We start from the raw sequence: 24785 nt of genomic DNA on the forward strand, positions 1-24785 counted from the left end.
TAGGTTTCAGGTCGATCTTAGAGTTGTCCTCAAGTTAACTTTCTCACTCGCCGAGGCTGTTTTGATATAATTTCTCTAATTAGAATCGCAAATTTGCCCTGAGCACATTTATTAAGGAAAACAAGGATTTGTGACATACTTTGTTTTCATGATGAAAGAATTATTAGTTTTTATTTATTATAGTTTGCTTTTTCTATAGACTACTATTATAATGTTGCCAGATTTTTATTATTTGATTTAGATGCAAACACGTTTTATGCCAAATATATTCATCAAAATATTCATTATAGAAGTATAGAAATATCCATTTAAATATGTATGAATCAATAATCGAAAAAAAAAAACGTTATAAATGCCCAATATTTCCCATCGATATAAGGCATAAGCAGTATATTCCAAGTAATGGAAAATCAATGAAAACAATCATTTCAGATGACTCCTCTTTACGAAGAAAAAAAAACGTTTTATTGGAGATCAGAATGAGAACAGCAGGAAAAAAAAAACAGAAACAAATGACGCGTGATCCCAGAGCGTTGGCCGTGGAATTTCTCAGCTCCCTTATCGACACCTTTCTTTTTATAGTTTTTGTTCTGGTTGGCTTTTATGATAAATTTGAGCGTATCGTTTCGTTTCTTGTCTGTTCGTACTCGAAAATGAATGAAAATGCGTCTGGGATGGTGCCAGTTTTTATAGCTTAAGAGGTTTTTTAAAAGAAAATCTTACCTTTAGACGAAACAGTAAAATATATTTAAAAGCTTACATAAATTTAGTCAATAGTTCTGTAAAACTAGCTTTGGCTGCCGTATGTTATATTACCACTACTTGAGTGATCCGCTTGTTTTTGTCATAAAGTAGAAACTCTATAGGCCTTAAAATATAAATAAAACAATAACAGTCAAAGCACGTCATCAGTATTTATAACGGCCGACTTGGTGGCGCAGTTGTAAAGGCGACAGGATGGCCCACCAACTGTTGCGATAGTTGCCGGTTCGAATCCTGCTGGGGCATCGTTCCGATTTTACCGTTGAAGCTGCATTTCACTCATGACCAAATACCTTTCGGTGTCTCTTGGCTTGATTTCATATGATACAAAAAATCCAAGGTTTTGGATCATTCCCATGTGCTTCAAGCGATTGAAGATGGTTTGTTATGTTGCTCCCAACAATTCTACATAGTCTTTTTGCGTTTTACACAGGTTATCATAGAGTAATGCCTTCGATTTCTCATATTTAAATTTCTTTGATCTTTTAGAACGCTTTTGTACCTTCCGTGTAAAGATCACCTCTTTTTAAACTTCGATAGCAGTATTTACATGTTGAAATCGAGCGAGCACGGTAGCCTTTAGTCGTTTTTTTCTTCAAATTGAAATAAAAATGTAAGACTTTTAACAAATGCAATTTACTCATTCGAAATTCAAACAAAAACGTAAAATTGATGTAGATAGGTTTAGACTCATTCAAACTGATTCTCCATTCCATGATTCTAATCTTAGCTTCATTCTTGACACTTGCTATTTAATTACTGTTTCATCTCTCGCGCTTTTATTTATATAAATTCCGAATATATGCATGTTAATCGATATAACATAATGCCAACAGCTTTGTATTTTTAAAGTCTCTGTTTTAGTATTTGGTTTAGTTATATTACATCTAAATATATACAATATATGAATATATGTCGTTTTTATAGCTGCTTAAGTTGTTTACACTATTATACGCACTTAATTGCTTATATGCAGATTTATAATCTCATTGTTATTTCATCCAAATATATATTTTGTTGTTTGGATTATTATTGGGCTTTCAACGTAATAATGTTCAACCATTTTTTTATCAAATTTCGAATGAAATATTTTTTACCAGGATCTATAATGATAATGTAATGACAATATGTGTTCTGTTGCTAAAATTGCTACTTACACGCATAGCTCCCTTATATGATGTTCAATTAGTTTCTTTTAAATAATTCTCTAATGAGTCATTGAGTGATTATTACTTTTTTGTTATTTGGACGGATATATAATTAGACTAAAAGTATAAGTAGCGTACATACAAGTTTCGCAGCCCATTCATAGTTCTAATCTGGATGAGTCTTGAACAGTCGTCTAGTCTGTGGTAGACCAACTTGATAAAACTCACAGTGAGCAGGCGGTCTCAAACTTGAGAAATGACAGTGGCCAAATCTCAGTCGATTCAGAGCTACGGCATGGTGACAAGGAGAACGAACGTGAAGAGAGGAGAAAAAATCGGTTTAAATTTCAAAGAGCTTGTTATAGTTGGCTTCCTGGGCCCAACGACGCTGTACCTCATTCTTGCTGAAACCCGAATTGAACAGAATAAGGTCAGTAAAAACATTTGCGATGTGAAGTGTGGAGGGTGCTGCTTATTTAGCTTCACTATCTCAGTATGCCAATGTGAGAATTTAAAGTGAATCGGTGACCAGGGAATGGTTGAATTTCTGTACCAGGAAACATTCGAGGTCATTTCCGGAATCGGTAAGGATTAGCCATTCTTTGAATGATTTTATTGTAATGTAGAATAAAGCTTTGAGTATCGTAAACACTTCAGGGAGCTTGAATGGAATGCCTGACTATCAACTTCAAATACACTGCAAAGGCAGGATAAGAGTCGAAAAGTTCCCAGAACTTGGACCGAATGAGATAAGAACAATATTTTCTCTATAAAATTAACATTATAATATGTTTATGAAGGGGGTATGAAGGTCCAAGGGGGAAAATTGGGTTACTGGATACGGAGGGATTGCAAAAAGGCAACTCCAGCCCTGGAAAGAAGATCAGCAATTATATGGGGGATTCGGATGGAATGATAGAGATATAAGATGGCCCAGGGCGGGTGGATGACTCCAAGTGAAGGTCACATGGCAGAACAATTGAAAGAGAGAAAGCCCCTACAATATGAAAGAGGTGTGGTGAGAGAGTGCACAAGGTAATTACACTGGAGGATTGGAAGGGATCCAGTGGCATTCTTAATGCAGTATTTTTGAATAGCACGAAGGGATTTGAGATCAGTTGGAGTAGCAGCGGCGAGTTGGAGGGAATCGTTATTACTTAAATCATCAGTATAAATATGATTATAGCTTAAATTATGATGAAATGTCTAAGTGTAATGTTTCGGGGAAGATAAATATTTTAAAGCTTTACGATCGTTAGTTCTCAAATATATCGGTTTCATAGCCGTATGTATTTTTAAAAAATAATATTATTTACACTATTACTCGTGCATATTTTTATATATGCAGCTCTATAATCTCACTGATATTTCATACAAATACATACTTAATTATTTCTGTTACCAAGGGGTTTCTGATGTATTAACGTTCAAAAGTTTTTTTTTGACGAAACTTCGAGCGAAACCATTTTTATCGCGATAGGATAGTCATTAATTCTAAACTGGTGCCGTAAAATAGCCAGAGAGGACGACAAACAAAACAATAAGTTCTCACAAACAAATATGAATAATTATCGTTGTTTCAGCTTTCTGTCACAGCCGCGACGCTCTGCCGACCCTCTGCAGCCTGATAACCGGCGACGCTCTGCTTTATTCTCTGTTCCGGGAGAACGCCACGCCCGTCCAGTGTCCGTTCCGGGGGCCCTTTACCTTCACGTACAATCGCGGTCACGGTGAATGTCGCTCGCCGGTGTCGAACATTGACACCTGCACCGAGGACAGCAAACTCCTGCTGAGTTACCAGGCTTGTCCGGATATTTACGGCTCGGAGAGTACAGGTAAGATATTAAACAATATAAATATGCTCTTGTCTTTAAGCGATTTAGGCAAAATTGTTACATATAATCTGATCAATAAAACAGTGAATTGATATCATCGAAAACATCGAATTTTTGCTGCATTAACTTCCAGTTTTCAATTATTTTGCATCTGATATAAAAAATGCCGATCTAAATAAAACAATGAAACTAAACAGTTACGAAATATAATTTGTTTCAACATTTTAGCACTAGATGTACATATATTATCGAAGGACTTAAAACTAAAATTAATTATAGAGTCACTAGGTTAGGGTTGTGTTTTATTATATTTACATTAAACTCTTTTTCACACCTTGTTTTTTATGTATTGTTATTCCCTGGAGGCCTCATGCATTTAATTAATAATTGTATATCCAAGTAATATAATTTAGTTTCATCAAAGAGCATATTTAACTTTTATTACGTATTGTTCTTGTTTCCTTCGATGCAGTGTTTCCTTGTAAAATTATCTTGATATCACTGTATATCTCCTTAGTTTGTTCTGTTGATACCTGAATACATCTTCCTTGCTAAAACAAAGTTTAGTCATATATGCATCATAATGCATTCTGTAAGAATTAGTATTATTTTTCTTCTTATACTTTTTAACCAATTATATATATTCTGAACAATTAAACACATATCTATGCACATAAATCTGTCATAATCTAAACTATAATTTCTTACATCCACCATATATTAATTTACTCACCTTAGTTGTTTCTAGTCTCATCATAAAGCCTTGGAAATTGTCAGCATTGAATCAGTTTTGATTTGACTAAGATTTTGTTCATCTTTAAATTGAGTTTTAGTACTGGAACAAAGATGTTTCATAAATTTCATTTAATTTTTCCATATCTTTTACAAATTTTACTTTTTTGGCAGTCTTTTGAAACATCTACATTTACATATATTTTTGACACAAGCTTTTAACATGTAGGTAACTAAACTAATGTCATTATCTCGCAGTCTTAGTCTTATCGGCAGATATTTTGATTTGAAAGGCTTTAGGCTGCTTTGGTCGGATACCGTCATAACTAGTTTTTCTCGAGTACCGACTACCATTTAGCATTCTATTATGCTTTGTTTTTATCACATTATGTCAATTCAAAAGGTTTAGCCAACTTTAAGCGTCATATTCGATCATCTCTGTCGGAGACCAAACTGCCAAGTGCCTTGACATAGTGATAGTGCAGACAATTTTGATTCAAATGTTTTTTATGCATAATATATCCAATTATCCTGTCTTCTTTTTTATATGAGCCTTCCCATATATTTGTCCAATATCCAATGTTACTCTAAGTTACACCACTTACAATAATTTGCATATTATTTGTTGAATTTTCATATCTGTAAAATTGACGTAGACAGATTTAGACTCATTCAAACCAATTATTCATTCCTTGATTCAAGTCTTATCTGTATAAATCTAAATTTAAAAATTAAGTCTGTTCTCTTTTATTTATTAAACCTTAACTATATTACTGACGTTTGCAATTTAATTGCTGTTTCTCGCGGCTTTACCTACAGCCACTGTAGTAGTATAACTATCAAAAGTGCTAATGTATTATGTCACAACCCAGGAACATGATCGCTATATATCAGGTAAAAGGAAGGCCCCAACATAATATCCTGTGGCACCCATGATATTATTTATTTAAATTCAGAATATCTCCATGTTAATCATCATAGTATAACAAGTGTCTGTTTAACATTCTGTTGTTACAGTTGCTTTTAAAGACTTTTATATAAATAATTTAATAGGTTAATGTACAGGGTCCAAAACTGACAAGCCATTAGATGTAGTGTTCATTCTGTGATACTCAGAATAATCGTATAAATCTATTTTGACCTAAAAAAGTATAATTATTGTATTTAATCCTAACTTTAGCATGCGAAAAATATTTATCCGTATGTGACTGAATGTTTACAATCATGGTTTTTCCTAGAAATATGTTTTAAGCTCCATTTAAACTGATTCTCTCGATAAGTTAACAGCTTCTAAGCTAGTGCAAATCAAAGATGCACCTAAAGAATTTTCTATTTTTATTAAGGATGGAACTAGTTGCTTTGTGTATTTTAAAAAAATTAATGAAACTCACTGTCACTAGGCAAAAATTAGCAAAAGTAACATTTGTAAATAAAAAGTAGGCCTAACTATCTGAACTATCATATAATTAGTCATGTATACTTATTTTAACATATACCTGGCAAAAATATAGCATGCTTTTTCAAACTTTGTTTTAAACTTGTAGATATATTATCACACCCTACTTCTTACATGTTTGTTTTAACATAAATTTTCCTCTTGGATAGCGGTAGATTTAGTGGCATCAGTTGTACAGTAATAATAATTATTTTGTGAAATGCTATGTAAATATGTTTAGATATTCAGATAGATGTTAAATAATACTTACATGTAAGGCACTAAACACGCAGGTTAGTTTTAAAAATGCCACTGTTGTTAAGTCAAAACAGCCCTCCTAACAAGTGTGCCATATTTTTGTACAGCAGCATAATTTGTAGTTTTCCTAATAACTCTTTAGCTTAACTGAATAACACATCACTTATCACAAACTGAAAATTATTTTTATTTCTTTTCAACAGCTCTTAATAAAAGTATGAATCCTAAACGCGTTACCGCATGACGCACCGTTTAGTTACCACAGTATTTCTCACCAACAATAAAACAAATTTAAAAGTCTCATTAAAAATTTTAATGGTGGAATGCTAATTTTTCCATTTCTTTTACAAATTTTATTCTTTTGGCAATCTTCAGCTCATAGTTTCAGTTTTATCGGCAGATATTTTAATTTTAAAGGCTTTAGGCTGCTTCGGTCGGATACCATCGTAACTTATTTTCCTTGAGTACCGACGACCATTTAGCGTGTTTTGTATCATTCAGCCACTGATATATTGTTCAGTCCAGAAGAGCCCCACCGTCTTCTTCAGGTAGAACAGCGCAGCCATCCTCATTTCTCTAAATATATTTTCTGAATTTATATAACGGTCACATAATGTAACCATCACTGGTATAATTCGTCCTACCTCCCATTCACTGAGCCATACATCCCTAAATACTAACAATTAACTTACTCAAAATTGTTACTTTTAGATCTCAATCTCTATGAAGTATGATTATTAAAAATAATTAAATATTTTACATGTTAAATTTACATTTATTTTAAATATTTTTGCCGAATAGGTGATTTGGAAATATCACTGTACTGTAATTTTAGTAATGACTACATATAAAATCCATTGTATCAATTGTTCCCGCATAATACCCCACTAAACCTCTCGCGCATATCAATGTTATTAATCAAATTATAATTAACCCGACAAAATAACGTTAAAATGTTATCAAATTGAAAATTAATTATCGAATCGTTTTAACTCGACGTATTTTTCGATTAGGGCCAGACGTTTTGTTAAAATGTTAATATTATTTGGATTTAATAGCGGGCGAGATTCCAACGACATTATATATAATTTCGTTATGCGCTACGAATTGGAAAAAAGGTTTTACAACGTTTGTAATTAATTAAATCAGACTTGTGTGATTACACTCGAACAGAATACAATTAAAGAATAAAAAAATCGTTTAGAATGGTTGATAGAAATTTTAATCTAACACACTTACTTAAGTTTTTGTAAGTCTTGTAAAGCAAATAGAAATGTAACAGGTCAATTGAAAAGTCCTCGGCCTCGGCATAGTAAAACATATTTTTTCGGCAAAATTAGTTTTTTTTCTATTCAACATAACTCCCTTCAAGGGTGACACACTGATTATAGCAACCCTCCACATTTTTGACACCATTTTTGTAGTACGATTTGTCCTTTGCTTCAAAATAGGCTCCAGTTTCGGCAATCAACTCTTCATTCGACGAAAATTTCTTCCCAGCGAGCATTCTTTTGAGATCTGAGAACAGGAAATAATAGCTGGGGACAAATCTGGAGAATCCATCATAGATGAGGAAGCAATTCGAAGCCAAATTCATGGATTTTTGCCATCATTTGCACTGACTTGTGACACGGTACATAGTTTTGGTGAAGCAGCATTTCTTTTTTCTTCAAATGCGGCCGTTTTCCGGCGATTTCGTCTTTCAATCGGTCCAATAACGCTATGTAATAGTCACTGTTGATGGTCCTTCCTTTTTCAAGGTAGTCAATGAAAATTATTCCATGCGCATCCCAAAATACAGATACTATAACCTTGCTACACGACTGTTGCCTTCTCCCACACTTTGGAGTGCGTTTTTCGTGTGCAGTCGTGTCTGTGTGATGGATTTTGAAATGGAATTATGAAGCCATGTTTCATTCATTGTCACATATGGGCGCAAAAACTCGAGTTTAATACGCTCGATCATCTTCAAACACTGCTCTGAATCATCAACTCGTCGTTGTTTTTGGCCAAAAGTGAGCTCGCGCGGCGCCCACTTTGTACAGAGTTTTCTCATACTCAAATTTTCGTAAATGATATGATGTACACGTTCAGTTATTTTTGGAGTGTCAACTATTTCGTTCTAATTCAATATACGGCCATTCAAAATTTTAGATTTTTAAAATGTTTTCGGCGGTAACAACCTCTTTTGTGTGTCCACTGAGTTTACCGCCTTCGGTGCTCATTTTACCACGTGTAAACTTAGCATATCAATTCTTGATAGTTGATTTTCTTGGTGCAGTATCCGAAAACTCGGCATCAAGCCAAGGTTTTGCTTCAACTGTAATTTTTCCCTTCAAAAAGCAATATTTTAACAACACGTGAAATTCCTGTTTGTTTACTGTTGGATGTGTACTTTTCAGCTCTTGATTTAATTTAATGTCGGTGAAAACAGAACAGCTAAGTTTGGTAATTGTTCTTGCTTTAGAATTGATAGTAATTGATATGGTTATGTAGATATAGTAATGTATTTGAAGTCCTTATAGAGGTTATACAGATTTTTCTGTTAATTTTAATTGTATTAATTTCTTATTTATATCATGTAATTCCTAACAAAGCACTTGCCGTATATTTCAGTTAATAGCTTCAAGAGCTAAAATTAGTGTAGCTTTTATTCAGCCTGGCATATTGTTTGATGTTCAGTATATATTTTAGGTGAGAAGTTTGGATAAAATATGAAGATTATGCGAATACAAAAATAAAGCAATGAACATATGCAGCAGTTAAAATGAAACTAATTACATAATTTCCATGGATGAAATATATAGGAAAACACTAGAAGAAATTGTGAATTATTAACAATAACTTTCTAAATATTTTAAAGCATTCATAAGTATTAAGGTGTTTAATTATTAATTACTTTAAGACTAATTTAATTTATACATCTAAGTTTTGAGAAGTTAACATTTGATATTTGATTTAATTAATGTAAATATATTTCTATTAAATATATTAACTTTTAAATTGTAAAAATTAATTAAGTAATTGTGTTCGTTTTTGTCTTAATATACGTGCCAATGTAAAATATCAATTTCAAAATTGTCTTATTCATATATTTTCTATTTTAATATACAATCATGTGTTATTTCTTTTATTATTCCATATTAATGTTTATAAAAACAGCAGAGAAGGACCATATATACATATTATGCTTTGATGTTGTTATTAAAATAATCTTATTCATGATATTTTGTTATAATATTTATACATTGTTGATTATTGAAACTTACTTGAAATATTATATATCCTATATAATATTAATTAAAGTATTATACGTTGAAAGAATACAACGAGTTTTAGTAACCTAACATGTAATTATTCTCTTTATTCTATTATGTGAGAAACATAATAAACTTAGTAAATTGTAGTCGAATTTTGACTACTAGTCTATTACTAGTAAAAATAATTGGTTGTGCTCTGTTACTGTAAGATCCGGATAATTATATTACAGTTATAGGAGCATATTGAGAAGAGAGTCATTGGAAAAGAAAAATTAAGTTTAAAAATAGTTTTTATTAAAATTGTTGTTAACAGTAAAGAGATACTTAGAGAAAGCTTCCGTTACATTGTATAGTATTAGGGTTCTGGGACAATTTTTTTAATCCATTAGACGGAGTGTAACCATTTTAACAAGGAAAACACGTTAATGACCGAAACTTTGCACTAGTCGGAACTTTTGTTTAAAAGAAACTGCAGCCCCCGAAAATAAAATTAAAGTTGTTCGCGAACAAAAATGTTTTTATTCCTTACACTTTTCTGGAGGCATTATGCGGAGACCCCGGTGACTTGGCCGCAAAACTTCGACTGTATAAAGTTTAAGTTGGATTAGCATCGAAGTTTCCGGCGGAAAGTTCTAAGTACCGAGATGGTTTTTTTATATGGGTACTTTTCACAGTTAAACACTGCGTTCTTCTGATTGTTACGACGGAAAAGCGTAGTAGAAAAACTTGAGTATTTTTTTTTTCGCAACGGACGACCGTCAATTGAAGAACGTTTATTGTCATAAAATAATCTTAAAATATTGTCTATGTACCTATAAAATTATTATTATCTTAACATGGTTTTAATATTACTAGCAATCTCCCTATTTCCCAAATTCAATCACAATTCATTAAGTTAATCATGTTTCTTTTACAACAGCGATAACAACTTATTTTCATAGTTTTTTCAATATAAAGCCACAAATGTATTTGATATATAACACATTAATTAAAATAATAAATATCTGTATGTTAAAACATCTTATTATATATGTAAACAATCAACTATCTCAATAACTAACACTCACTAACTCAAAAACGTAACAGTTCAATTGAAAAGTCCCCGGCCTACCATAGTAAAATAATTTTTTTTTCAAAATTAGTTTGTTTTATTCAACAGAATTCCCTTCAACGGTGAGTCACTAATTATAGGGACCCTCTAACTTTTTTATACCATTTTTGCAGTACGATTTGTCCTTTGCTTCAAAATAGGTCTCAATTTCGGCGATCACCTCTTCTCCTCATTCTTTTGAGATCTGAGAACAGAAAATGGTCGCTGGTGGTCAGATCTGGAGAATACGGTGGATGAGGAAGCAATTCGAAGCTCAATTCATGGATTTTTTCATCGTTTTCACTGACTCGTGACACAGTGCATTGTCTGGTGAGGCGGCACTTTCTTTTTCTTCAAATGCGGCCGTTTTACGGCGATTTCGTCCTTCAAACGGCCCAATAACGCTATGTAATAGTCGCTGTTGATGGTCCTTCCTTTCTCAAGGTATTCAAGGAAAATTATTCCATGCGCATCCCAAAATATAGACGCCATAACCTTGCCAGTCGACTGTTGCGTTTTCCCACGCTTTGGAGCTAGTTCATCGTGTGCAGTCCACTCGGATGACTGTCGATTGGACTTCGGAGTGAAATAATGGAGCCGTGTTTAATCCATTGTCACATATCGACGCAAAAACTCGGTTTTTTTACGCTTGAGTGAGCCAAAAGTGAGCTCGCGCGACACACTTTACACAGAGCTTTCTCATACGCAAATACTTGTGAACGATATCATGTACACATTCAGTTTTTATCTGTAGAGTGTCTGCTATTTCATTCGGTTTCAATTTACGATCACTCAAAATCACTTTATGATTTTTTTTAATGTTTTCGTCGGTAACAACCTCTTTTGGACGTCCATTGCGTTCATCGTTTTCGGTGCTCATTTCACCACGTCTAAACTTAGCATACCGATACCTGTTAGCTGATTTTTCTGTGGCAGTGTCTTCGAAAAGTTTTTTCTTCGACTGTATTTTTTCCCATGAAAAAACAATATTTTATCCACACGCGAAATTCCTTTTATCCATTTTTTTCACAATAACAAAAGTTGCTTCACTCAAAATACTATAATTTACAAACTAATAATCCGACAGCTGTCAAATTTATACGCGCATTTTCTGAGGATTAGAGCTAACTAAAAAACGTATAGATTTAGTTCTACTAGCGTCATCTATGAGTCAGGCCGGGGATTTTTCAATTGACCTGTTATTGACAAGTTTAAATTACTACACCACTGAACATTATAACAAAGTATCATCATAAATATTATTTTGAAACTATAATCAGTTGTTTAATTTTATTTTAGAAATACAAATATGAAATAATAAATGAAGTAATACATATTTGTGTATTAAACAAGAGAATGAACCATATAAATAAAACAATGTTGAAATTGTTAATTTATTTTAGCATGTGTATTAAAACAATAACGAAGACAATTAGGTAATTTATTTTAATGGAATGTATTTACAATTATTAAATTATTGACTAGGTTTATAAAGGAGATAATCCAAATAATTAAAACAATATTCAAACCATAAAATGGCATAGTCTAACATCTTATAATATTTATTATTAAATACCTTAATATTTCAATGAATAATCTATGCTTTAAAATGTTTCCAATTTATTGTTAGTAATTCATATTTCTATCTATTTATAACACATAATAGCTGCTGCATATTTTCATAATTTTAGATAGTCCTTATCTTTTATCAATATTTATAACCTATAATGTATATTGCAAAAATAATATATCTGGGCCGATTAAAAGAATATTTTCTTTATCTATATTTTTAAATAAGATTGTATTGTTATTTGTATTAATTTTTGCACTATTTAATCTCACCGTTGTAGATAGCTCTATGGCTTTGGTTTATCTACTGCTTTCTACATAGTCTTAGGCCCCGTAATACGTAATACTAACAACAGCCCACTAGATAGGGAATTAAAAGTCTAGCTAGTTTATAATTGTTAAGATACTTTAAATTCATTCATTTGAATTCTTAGGGTACAAATTAATTTATTTATTGGCTGCAATATTCCAGTACATCTTTATTATAATACGGGAATATCCTAGAGGAATACAAAATATTAAACGACACTGCTTAAAGTTAAATAACTTGGTTTAATAATAACGTTAACGCACTCAGTTTCCGCTTTAGTATTTGTTCGATTGAAAAATTTACGTATTTATATTCCGATTAAAAATTACTGCCGTCATTTTGCGTTACAACATTGTTAAATTTTGATTTTAACTCTATAACATCTATTATTGATTTGTGTGAAATAACCTATCCTATAAGAATTGGACCTGGCAGAGTTTCGCCTAAAGCCTAAAATATTTGTTTGTTTATTTTGTGACCGATCTGACGGTTATTACTGGCTCCTTGAGCTCATTAAAGCTCTTTGTAAGCCTTAACCACGCCAAATTTCAGGACTCCAGGTGCACCTGTTGTGTTGTTAAAAACATGAAAGATTGAAATTAAAGTGTTGGTGGAATGGTGTTTTTGAAACACGAAATAACATATTAAACATTTTTGTTCATAAATCTAAAATAAACATGTAAACTAAGTTTTCTTAATATTGTTGGATTATTATTTTTCAATATGTTATTTTTTACAAACGTATATGAAAATTTATCAAATTCCACATATAGCAATGTCAAGCCCAGAGGCAGTCCCACATAACCCGGTCCAACTTCTCACTCCAGGGCAAGTCGTCGCGACCAGGTATGCGTCATGCATTCCAACACCTGGTTTTAGGTCAGAACAAAAAAAAACATATAGCAATAGAAAAAGGTTGAAACACTATCATATCATACTACTACTAATTTTATTTAATTCATAAAACAATTGACGACACTGCACTCAACATATCTTTCTTAACTTAGCGATTCGTTTCTTACCTTCATTTCCATCATTTCTATTTATATTTCTAGTTTCATTCCTAGTTTTGTTCTAGTTTTATATTTAGTCAAAAAGGTCATTGAGACTAGCATATTTTTGAGGTAAAATATAGAGCAAGATCCATTAAATAAAACAAATATTAGAAGAGTGTCACTTTCTTATGTTATTCTTGAGCTGGCAATTATCACATCACTGAGGTATCAGTATGCTACTCCTCCATTTTCTCCAATGAATGTCGCAATGTGCTTATTAGAAAGTTTATTTTTTAGTTTGTTGTTTTAAAAGATACTAACATAATGGTTTTTTATATAGACTGTGGCTCTTCCACCCGAATCATCTTGTAGTCTCCATATTAATCGTCGTCTTGTATTTTTTCATACTACTTGACCGTTGTTTCTAAATTAGTCAATAACATATAACTAATATATATTTGTACCTGTACATATGTTATAATCGTTGATCGTTAATAAATGCCCATACGGTACAGCAATAAACGTTTCTTTTCAGAAAGAAACGTTTATTGCAGACAGAACACATGTACATATACCGTCGAAAAGTGATTCACAAGCCATTTTATTAAGTCATTCTGAAAAGTATGGTTATAAAAAAACACGTGCTTTCACTCCGAAAGTTGAAAACCATTAAATAATAATTTCCATCATCAGAAAAGACTATGAACAGAGTGCCATGTTCAAATCATTCGCTTCATATCTGTACCCCCCATAAGATAACATTTTCGCAGACTGAGTAATCTGCTGTGATCTGGGAAAAGGGCAGCATTCTACCACTATCCGGAAATATTTTATATTGCCAACAAATCAGTTACAATAGGAGGCATACAGCTGTGAATCTACTTGGTTATATTCTGTCAATGAAACATTAAATTTGCCGCAGTTGCCCCCACTACCAGAATCACCTTATTAGTTTATGGGATGGGCAATGATTCTAACCGCTTCCTGCCTAACATTCGATTAATTGTTTAATGAATACTTGGCTAATTTTATGTTTAATGTATATTATATCATAAAAGTTTTTAGGTAGTATTCATATTTGTTGAAATAATGAATCAATGGAGTGAACGATTCTCCAAGAACTATTTTATTTAATCAGAACTACCATTTAGTCAATATTTTCAAAATAACATTAGATCGGATGTCATCTGACAGCCATAGTTTCGTCATAAAACCTAATAAAACATCTGATGAACACGCGTTTCATTTAATCGACGAATTGACTATTTTTATTATCATAAAAAAACTGCAAATTAAATGTAGATGATGAGGAGTTTACGGAATCATCATATTTTATTATATAAACTATTTAGTTTAACTGTTATAAACTGTTAATATAATAAGTGTACAACCTCAAATTTTAATTAATTTCTTTCTTTGTATGTCGTTTGAGTCCATTTAATTATTTTCCTTATTAGGAATAAGTCTCAAAATCAGAAGTAGTATTTAGTTGTTTATAAAATAAAAATGGAATCGAGGTATAATAGGTATAATAGGCCCAAAAAAGCACTTTGTCAGTTATAAAGCATATTTCTAAAAGACTTATTAATATTTGGTGTAATCAACTCAAATATACGAACCAACCCTATCATGTTAGGAATCAATATTTTTTAGAGAGTTTATAATCAGTTGCGTTGATATTTACTGATGTATTGGTAGAAAAATATGCAAATATCTATTTGTATTAAATTCTTCACACTTTATGTAAAACAGCTCCAAAATTTGAAAGAACAGAAAAAGTTTTGAGTAGGATATTACTATATTACTATTCTATATCATTCTAGTCCATTATCGTTAACATTTTTTTTAGTATTGGAGGAAGGCGAAGGTTCAAAAAATATATCAAAAAATAACATATCAATTTTCATTTATGTTAGTATCTGTGATTATTTATCAAAAATAATAACTTGCCGCTTTAGTTGGCGCAGTGGTAAAGACGACAGGACGGTCAGCCTAATGTTGCGATAGTCGCGGGTCCGAATCCTGCTGGGACATGGTCGTGAATTTAAGTTTGTGTTTGTTTAATAAGTGTGATTTTCCTAGGCAAGAGTGTAAAATCCGACAAGGAAAACGGTCCCAGTCAGGTTAGTAACCAAGCTGGGTAAGACCGAATATCTTCTGGGATGGTCTTTAAGTTGATTACTTGCCAGTGGGTAGGCTTAATAGCAGGCATAATTCTAATATGGTTTCCCGATATGTTTTGCTTTTCTTTCATCCTGCCATACGTGAGTAATTACCCCTAAATATTTGTGTCATATTTGTGTCTCTTTATATAAAGTAATGATTGTATTTATCGTTAATAAGTAACAATTTAAGGTTACTATTCGTTAAAACTTCAATGAAAGAACACATTAACATTCAAAGCTATTGAACAAGCATCGAGAGACAGAGTTAATTAAAGAAATATCTAATAGTTGCCAAGATACATTACATTAATAAATAATATTCAAAAATTGAGTTCTTATATACTGATATAATAATGTACATTGTTTTGTTATATTACTAAGAAAAACAGGAAGGAAATAGTTCATAGTAAACAGTTGTCAATTACTAGACAGTCGATAGTCCTTTTGGTTTCCAACGCTAGTGTTTTTATATTCATTGGTAATTGTGAAAATTGTTGTGGCTAAGAGACATTTCTCTTCATTAATGAGAAGTACTGATTGAAATATTGAAAAAATAACATAATGGCTAGCAATCTATTTTATCAATAATATATCAGATTTTCATAATGAATAATAATATAAAAATTAAAACTAATAATAGATACATAGCCTTATAATACGTTCCTTATAATCAAACAATATAGACTAAAATAATTTAATTTGCTTGACAAAACTATAAATATTACGAAAAACTCTCAAGTCAACCTTATTAACGGTACAATTCTTTGTAAGATTTCGTTTGTTATCGAGATCCTTTATATCATCCGCGTTTCTAATTCGATTTTGTATTTCGTTTCAGTTCGTTTAGGAAACAAACGGATTCCATTTAAATATTTGTAGATGCTGCGTCGGGATCCTTTATGAATTTTGAGGTTTTTATTCGGGATCGTATTTGCTTTGTCGTTGTCGCTGTTGTTGTTGTTGCAGGAATATTTTTTGGTAATGATTAATGGGACAGAGCAGGGAAAATTAGATTTCTTTTATATTTGACAGTCCGCTTTCTTTCTTTTGTGGTATGCACCGGGTCGTCGTTGCTCGCTCTGACGTGAGCTCTCGGAATTAGGCGGCCATTTTATAATTTCGCTGGTTTGAATTTCAAAAGTGTATTTTATTCCCGGGAAGAATTAGGTTTGGTAGATTTTCTTGATGTAGGATATAAAGAAAAGAGAGTATAAGATATAGGGGAATTTTAAATGTATATTATTGAATTATTTTGGATGGAAATGGTTGTTAAATATGGTTTTTTTTTTAATAATTACATATTACATTAGATATGCTTAGTACAGTCTTAATTTACAAATTTATTTATTACTACTGCTCTGAACTAGGGCGAGTACGGCATTAATATTTCAGTATGTATATCCTAGACTAAAATAAACTTGCACGTTGCTACGATTTAGCATCCTTACTTGATGTTTTAAGACGAAATCTTAGATCAGTTCCTATATCCATTTGATTTCCGAGATCATCATGCAACTCTTCGTTGGTTACGTAGCGATTGCTAATTAATCGTAGAACGTTGTTTCAGGTCCGTTGGATTACTAATCAGTTTGATATTTAAATACAACCCATGGTTCCAAATGCCCTCTATAATTGACTGTTAAATCAATCTCTTTGATTTTAGGTCAAGTTGAGGGTATCTTTCGACTAACCAGTACAGTTGATTGACTTTGAGTCTAAGCCACTCTGCTCACTAACATGAGCCTTCTAATTAAGCCTAATATTGAGATGTATTTGGAGGTATTTAGTTATATGTTCTTGACTCTTCGGCATTTTCACTCAGAATGATAAAACCAGCAATTTGAAATTTGTCAAAATAAGCAAAACGCCAAAACAACATTTATCAGTCTATAACCAGGAATTATTATCACTAATGTTTTGAAGAATTTTGCAGACATTTGACAAGCGGGCGATTTTCATAGGCTGATTCGGTTGCACGTTCGAATACATCAGATAGCTTTTTAATAACGTACGTATAATGATATATGTTCATAGCAACTTTGCATAGACTATACTTCCTGATGGAAATTATGATTATAACACAATAATCGTATATGTTGCAAAAAAACTTTCAAAAGCGTTGGGAACTACCGACTGAGAACAGTCGAAACAATCGGTAGTCCAAAAACAGTCGAAACAGTCGATAGTCATAAAACTAGCGAAAAAACTTATGATTATGAAAAATGATGAAAACTAGTGATTAAAATGACTGCTCCACTGTATTTTTAATTCGTGATGTCAGACCAAGAAGTACGAACCCTTTTCTGTATAAATTGTGAGAGAGGAAAGGACTGATGTTACTTATTTCATTGTAAACGAAGTACAATTATTTTTATATTTGAATATTCTGTGGACCTCTAAAAAGGAATTGAATTTTTCTGTGGAATACAATAACACTCCACAAATGTCTTACTGTATTTTAATATATTAATTGCTATTTTTAAATAATATACTATTAAAAATATATACAATGCAATAGAGCTTAAACATAAACTAAAAACTAAATATCTACAATATCCATAAATACTAAACAAAAATTAAATATATACCTAATCATAAAAAAATTCATGACATAATTAGAAATGATCACACAATAACTACTTGAGCTTTTTTAATCCTTTTTTTAATCCCATATTTTTAACAAAAATCTAGAGAGTAATCGAAATAATACCTACTGTTGTCACAAAATCAATTAAAAGTATTCTACTATTTATCATTTACAATTTTTAACTTTTTATCCTATTACATTAATAATCCTGAAAAAGATCTGCTATTCTCATATACAATATATTTCTAGTTACAAGCAAACTACCAAAGAAAAAACAATACTATATACATATAAATATTTATTATATATAAATCTATGTGAGCAAAAATTGGGTACATTTTTGTCAAGGCCGCGGCTAGGACGACAGAGCCACTATATTAAAAATCAGTCGGAGTTTCACCAGTAGAACTAAAAATAGTAACTATGAGTTAATGACTAAAATAGTCGATAGTAAATAGTAACAAAATCAATCGGACCGAAAATAGTGACTGAAAACAGTCCACTGAAACAGTCACTGGCAAGAAATAATTAGATCAGTCGAACCAAAAATAACGACTGAAACAGTCTATAGTAAACAGTAGTCAATTACTAAACAGTCGATTTCAGTCTATAGTTCCCAACACTACTTTTTAGTTAAGAAATAATATGACTAATAAGCTAATAATTAATTATAAAATAGCACCCGCGAACAATTGAATTATGTCAGTTGTGCAAGTCGGTAATTCAGTGCACGAACCTAAACAAATTTCTGCTTAAGCTTCAGCTTCGGGCGAAATATTTTATGGCCGGTCCCCAGGCGACGGGCGGGAACCTGTGGGTGTTCTAACCGAGCGGCGTGCATAAATATCAGTTATGGTCAGGAAGTTTAAATCGGACCGGGGGAGGATATTTTTCAGCAACGTCCTCGCGATCTTGTTATTCGGGGTGCGCCAGCGATACCTGCAGGTTGGGTGCAGACGGATAGTTGATGAACAGAATGGTTGAGGCATTTTTCAACAGATTAGTTTATATAGTTAGGAATTCACGCCTTGTAACGTTAATGTTTCGCCTTCATATCAATTATATATATATTTATATATATATATATATATATATATATATATATATATATATATATATATATATATATATGAAAGCTATGAAAATACTCATATAATAATATCTATATCAATCAACAACAATAAAAACATTCCCTACTGCTATTTTTGGTACTTTTCTTGATTGACAAACCTCATTAATGAATTAAGTACTTCCGACAGAGCAAGAGTAACTTTTGTTTCTTTTCTTTTTTGAGATCTGCTCCTATTTTGGGGAGAAATTTTGGCATATATTGATTCTTATTTGATTTGGTTGAAAATAATTTGTTATAAATTTGACATCTATGAATCTACTCAAAAAGAACGTACCGCCACTAGAAAATGAAAGTGAGTTATTATTGTAAGCTCCCATAATTTTTTTAATATTTGGTTTACAGTATTTTTATATTATATATAAAAATAAATTAACATTTTATAAGTGAGTAATAATGAAAAACATATTTTTTGTTATATTGCTTCACCATACTCAATCAATTATTCGTAGTATTTGATGTCCATACAAATAAACTTAATACAAATATGTTGAGAAATTACAATACATTATATCTGTGATATATGATGTATTGACTGGAATTTTTGATATACGTATGAATAAACTTAATACAAATAAGTTCAGAAGTCCTTTCATTGCTCCTAGAACCATTAATATTTTAACAACGTTTCGGCGGAATCTCATCCGCCATCTTCAGGTTTTTCTCTCACCTCCCCACGCCATCTCTTGTTCTAATTCTTCTTACACGAGCTTAAAAATACCAAAAATATAAAATATTAAAACAGTAAAATAAACATGCTATTATATTTTAAATATATAATTATATTATATATATATATATATATATATATATATATATAATTATATTATATATATATATATATATAATTATATTATATATATATATATATATATAATTAAATTATATATATATATATATATATATATATATATATATATATATAACGGCCCGACAACGATGACATTTTAATCCCTTTTAAAAGCAGTCACCCCGCTGGTTATGTAAACATTTTAATTAATTCTAGACTTGAAGATTGTGCAGACATCGCTATCGAAGTGAGGAATATTCGCAAATAATTCGATTTTATGGTGCCAACGAACAGACACTGTTCACGTCTAAATTTTCTAATAAGAAAAACGACATAACACAATATTAAATGGAAATAGTCGAGCAGTCATGAATATTTAACACTAACTATTTTTATCTATATATTAAAAATAGTAATAAAAAGAAGTTATTGTTAATAACTGTTTGTTTTATTGTATGATAAGAAAAGCCATATTTTGTTCCAAAAAATTGTATCATCAGGAAGAAAATCAAACGCATTACTGGAACTGATATTATCTTTTCTAGGAAGGAGACTTAAATCAGGCTAATAACATATAATGTGACATAGGTGTCAATTAATTCATCATTATTTTTAGAATTTTTGAGTGAGGATATATTACTTTGATTATATCATAATACAAAGCTGAATCTTTCCCTTCAAATCATTACCTACAATTTATTCAATGATAATATGAGCCTAATATTATACCACTATGACGGTAGTTTACGAAAACAATTACTGTATTCAAGGAACTGATATTAACAATTTCTTGGTCAATTATAAGTAATAAATATTTCGATTCAAAATAACTGTAGCAAACCGATTTCTTATATTTAGTGATTAATTTAGAATAATTTAGCAAAATTATTACCTTTTTGAGTGTAGGACCCATTCAGCACATATTTTACCTAAAATTCAGCAAGAAAATTACTTTGTTTGTTGCCTTATGCGATACATAATACTTCCACTAGAATTTTTATATGAGTTTGTTCTATTTTATAAATGAAATTTGATAAAATAATAATATTCCATAGAACTCAAATTGAATTTGAACAGAATACAATGAACACACAAATAATTCTTCAAGAATACCCAAATATTTGTTGTCAATAATAATAAAAAATCATTAGTATTAATTTTATTAGAATCATTCCAAGATGCAAACTGTTATAGCAGTTATTTACTAACATTATTATGATCATCATCAGTCCACAATTGGTGGAAAGTGTATACTTCTCCCTTAATACGCTAGAAAGAAATTATGAAGTTGAAGCATACATTGATGGAAAAATGCCCAAATGATCCCAAAGGCACAGTAAAGTGATTTTACAGAACGATAAATCGAGGTATCATTAAGCAAAACCGGTGAAGAAAGTGTTTAAAGCTCTCGAATGGGTCATATTATCACACCCATCTAACTTCATAAACTTTATAGATTTCTCATCGTCCAACTATCAACTTCTTGCATCAATGCGATACTCGATTGCAGAGCAGTACTTCGCCAATTTTGATCAAGCCAGGAAATGGCTTGATGAATGGTTATTCTCAAAGGACAAACAGTTTGTTTTTTTACTTTGAATCAATGACATATATTTTGAATAAATAAATGTTTACATTTTCTTGAAATTATCTGCTATTATTACTACATAAACGGAAAGTTGAAATCGTCTTATGTTGTGCAATAATATTATATTATAAAATTCTAATAAAGTACACATAGTAAATTGATGAACGTTTTCAAAACAACTTGGCGCTTGATAGAACTCCCTTTTACACTTGCATAAAATATTTTCTGTGTTGCGAGATTCACTGTTAAAAGAGACATATTTATCATAGCATTAAATTTACAAGCTGATTTATAAAATATGCAGGGGCTTTGTTTAAAGTTGTACTTATCAATATGATCGCCACTCAGCGTAAGTAAGTATACGGTTTTAAGCGGCCGGTCCAACTTCCAGAACGTTATAAATATTTTATTGGGCGGTAAAAAGTGCTTTAGAGCGGGAACGATAACGCGGCTAACGACGGACCATAGCCGCTAAATAAATTCCCCGAAAATATGGGTTAATTTTCAATGGCGTGGCGTTCCATCGATTTTCCATTTTCCACCAACTACCGCCATTAGTTTTGCCATGTGTTTTCCGAAAACATTTTTTCGAAACTTTAACTATCGATTCATACAGTTGGCGGCGCATTAGGTTTTCACATGGCAACAAAAAAGCTTTTAATGAACAATGTTTCTATCTACATTTTTTAATCGTCTACTAAAAGTTAATGAGGAAAAACTAGATGTTCGAACAAATCTTTAAAAATGTCTCTCATTCAATAATTTTGTAATTAGGGGTTTTTAATCATTTACAGCTTACATTAGATATGCTTTGTACGATCACAATTTACAAATTAATTTATTACTACTGTTCTGTTGTATTTGAATTAATATACAAGCAAGGCGTGTACGCGATAGATACATCAGTATGTATTTCCCGAATTAAAATGAAACTAACGTACTTAAACTAAAGATAAGAATATAGTTATACGCTATTGAGAAACAAGTTCGTGTGGTTAGGTTCTCTTCGGTCTCCTGATTTCCGGCGTGTTGTCCGGTAGCTGTATTGCTTACACGTTTCTGTGATTTAGCAATCTTATTTTATATTTTAAGATTATCACGTCAGACAAAAAGCAAAACACATTAAAACCAAAATAAAACAACTATACTGGTTAGTCGGAAGATACTCTCAACTTGATCTAAAATCAAAGAGGTTGATCTACAATACAATTATAAAGCCAATTTTGTCCTATGGGGTGCAAATATGGGGTTGCACTAAAAATTCAAATCAGTTAGTCATACAGCGCTGTCAAAACAAGGTTCTTCGATTGATTACCAATGCCTATCGCTATGTAACCAATGAAGAACTTGGAAATCAAATGGATTTGCGAAGTTGTGCAGGATTTCGCCTTGAAACACGAAATAATACTGCTGGACAGCGCGCAGGATGTCAGGAGATTGAAACGAACAAAACCATACGAACTTGTGTAAACATTTAGTGGGTATTATTAGTGTAAACTATAGCTATAAGTTAATAATTAATAAATAATTATAATTTTATAATTGAGGAATACATACTGATGTATTTTCTCGCACTCGTCTTGCTTGTTAATTAATCCAAGTACATAGGAAAAGTAGTAATAAATTAATTGTAGATATTTTAAGACGAAATCTTGGATTACTTCGTGTATCCATTTGATTTCCAGGTCATCGTTCAGCTCTTCGTTGGATACGTAGCGATAAGCATCGGTAATTAATTGTAGAAATTAGTTTTGGGTACGTTGGATTACTAATTCGTTTAATCTTTTAGTGCAAACCCCATTGATTTTATGATTGACTGATAATGCAGTCTCTTTAATTTTAGATAAATTTGAAAGTATCTTCCGACTAACCAGTACAGTTCCTTGACTTTGCAGCTGATATCTCCACTTTAACCTATTATCGAGATGTATTCCGACATACTTAGCTGATTTTGCTTACGGAATCGGATATCTGTCATGTAAAATAATGTTTTTGTCATTTCATTGCAATGCAAATTTCTTTTCTTCCCATGCATTTTCAACAACCGCTACTGTGTGCAATTGCTCGATTGTCGATTAGTGACTATGAAATCCAAAGTGAAATCAAATCAGATAAATAATTTCAAATAATCTTGATATCGCAATGGTCAGTGAGTTCAGTTAAAAGCCCATGCTCTTCTGTTTGGTTGATAATTGAATCTTTTAGAAATATATACTGATTTCATGCACACTTATAAAACCAAGCTTACCTTATTATATTAATATATTTTTCCATATTATGTGATGAAAACAACTGAAAGAAGAGCAACATTTTCGTTTACACAATGAACCAAATAAGCGATGTTTAAACTCAAATGTTATCAACAATGTTATTTACCTCGATATTATGTTAATTACACTTTGTATGTAATTAAAAGTACTTAAAATATTAAACACATACATTAGAATAGTTTTATTGCTATACAAAAATCACAACAATAACAATAACGACTGGTTCGAGCCTTGTCGGTTTTAACCACATTTTCTAACAATTATCTGTCTTGGAACGAAAATACACAACTTGTTTGGATTTTTTAGCGATATGTAAATACATTAGGTATCCTAATATTATTGATACATCTTATAATGTCTAATTATAACGCAAAATTATTAAAATGTTTTATAAATAAGACCTGTGCTCATACAAAGCGTAAAGTGCTATCAAAATAACTATGTCACGTCGTCAAATCCATTTTTTACCGAAATAACTTTAATTCTGGATAGAGCAAAATATATTCAATCCAAGGTAACGTAACGCAGTTTTATACGTACTTCATCTGAATTTGTGATGTCAAAATGTCGGAATGTTGCCATGTTAACTCTGAGTGTTAGTTTAGTTTAGCGTTAACATACAACGAAATTCTAATCTGAATAAAATAACTAAACAGAGATACAGAAATAATTTCGTATACTTATTGTCTGATAGAGCTAACATCAAGCTGATCTTGATTCGTCACTCGCTTTTTTTTGGACGGTTTTTTTTACTGAATTCAAGATTATATTTTTCATTCTTTGAGATATTTTAGTGTCCATACTAATAGTTAATGCAGCTGCAACTCGCTAAAAATATTTTCAACCAAAATCGCAGCAAATT

At 31.4% G+C, this 24785-nt stretch overlaps 1 protein-coding gene across 2 annotated transcripts in view; it reads left to right on the forward strand.

Moving 5' to 3' along the window:
• LOC143190275 (uncharacterized) overlaps positions 1 to 24785 on the forward strand; it is a 623078-nt gene that overhangs the window by 521787 nt on the left and 76506 nt on the right. For both annotated transcript variants that reach the window (XR_013004201.1, XM_076394480.1), the window contains exon 6: positions 3494 to 3745. Coding sequence is in view for 1 of the 2 variants with exons in the window: in XM_076394480.1 (XP_076250595.1) it covers positions 3494 to 3745 (252 nt within the window). In the remaining variant the exon portion in view is untranslated. The remainder of the gene's footprint in view (positions 1 to 3493; positions 3746 to 24785) is intronic.

This window comes from Rhynchophorus ferrugineus, unplaced genomic scaffold, assembly GCF_030347505.1.
Source record: "Rhynchophorus ferrugineus isolate W39M unplaced genomic scaffold, kcgeb_rfMv2 rfM2, whole genome shotgun sequence".
Lineage (NCBI taxonomy): Eukaryota > Metazoa > Arthropoda > Insecta > Coleoptera > Curculionidae > Rhynchophorus > Rhynchophorus ferrugineus.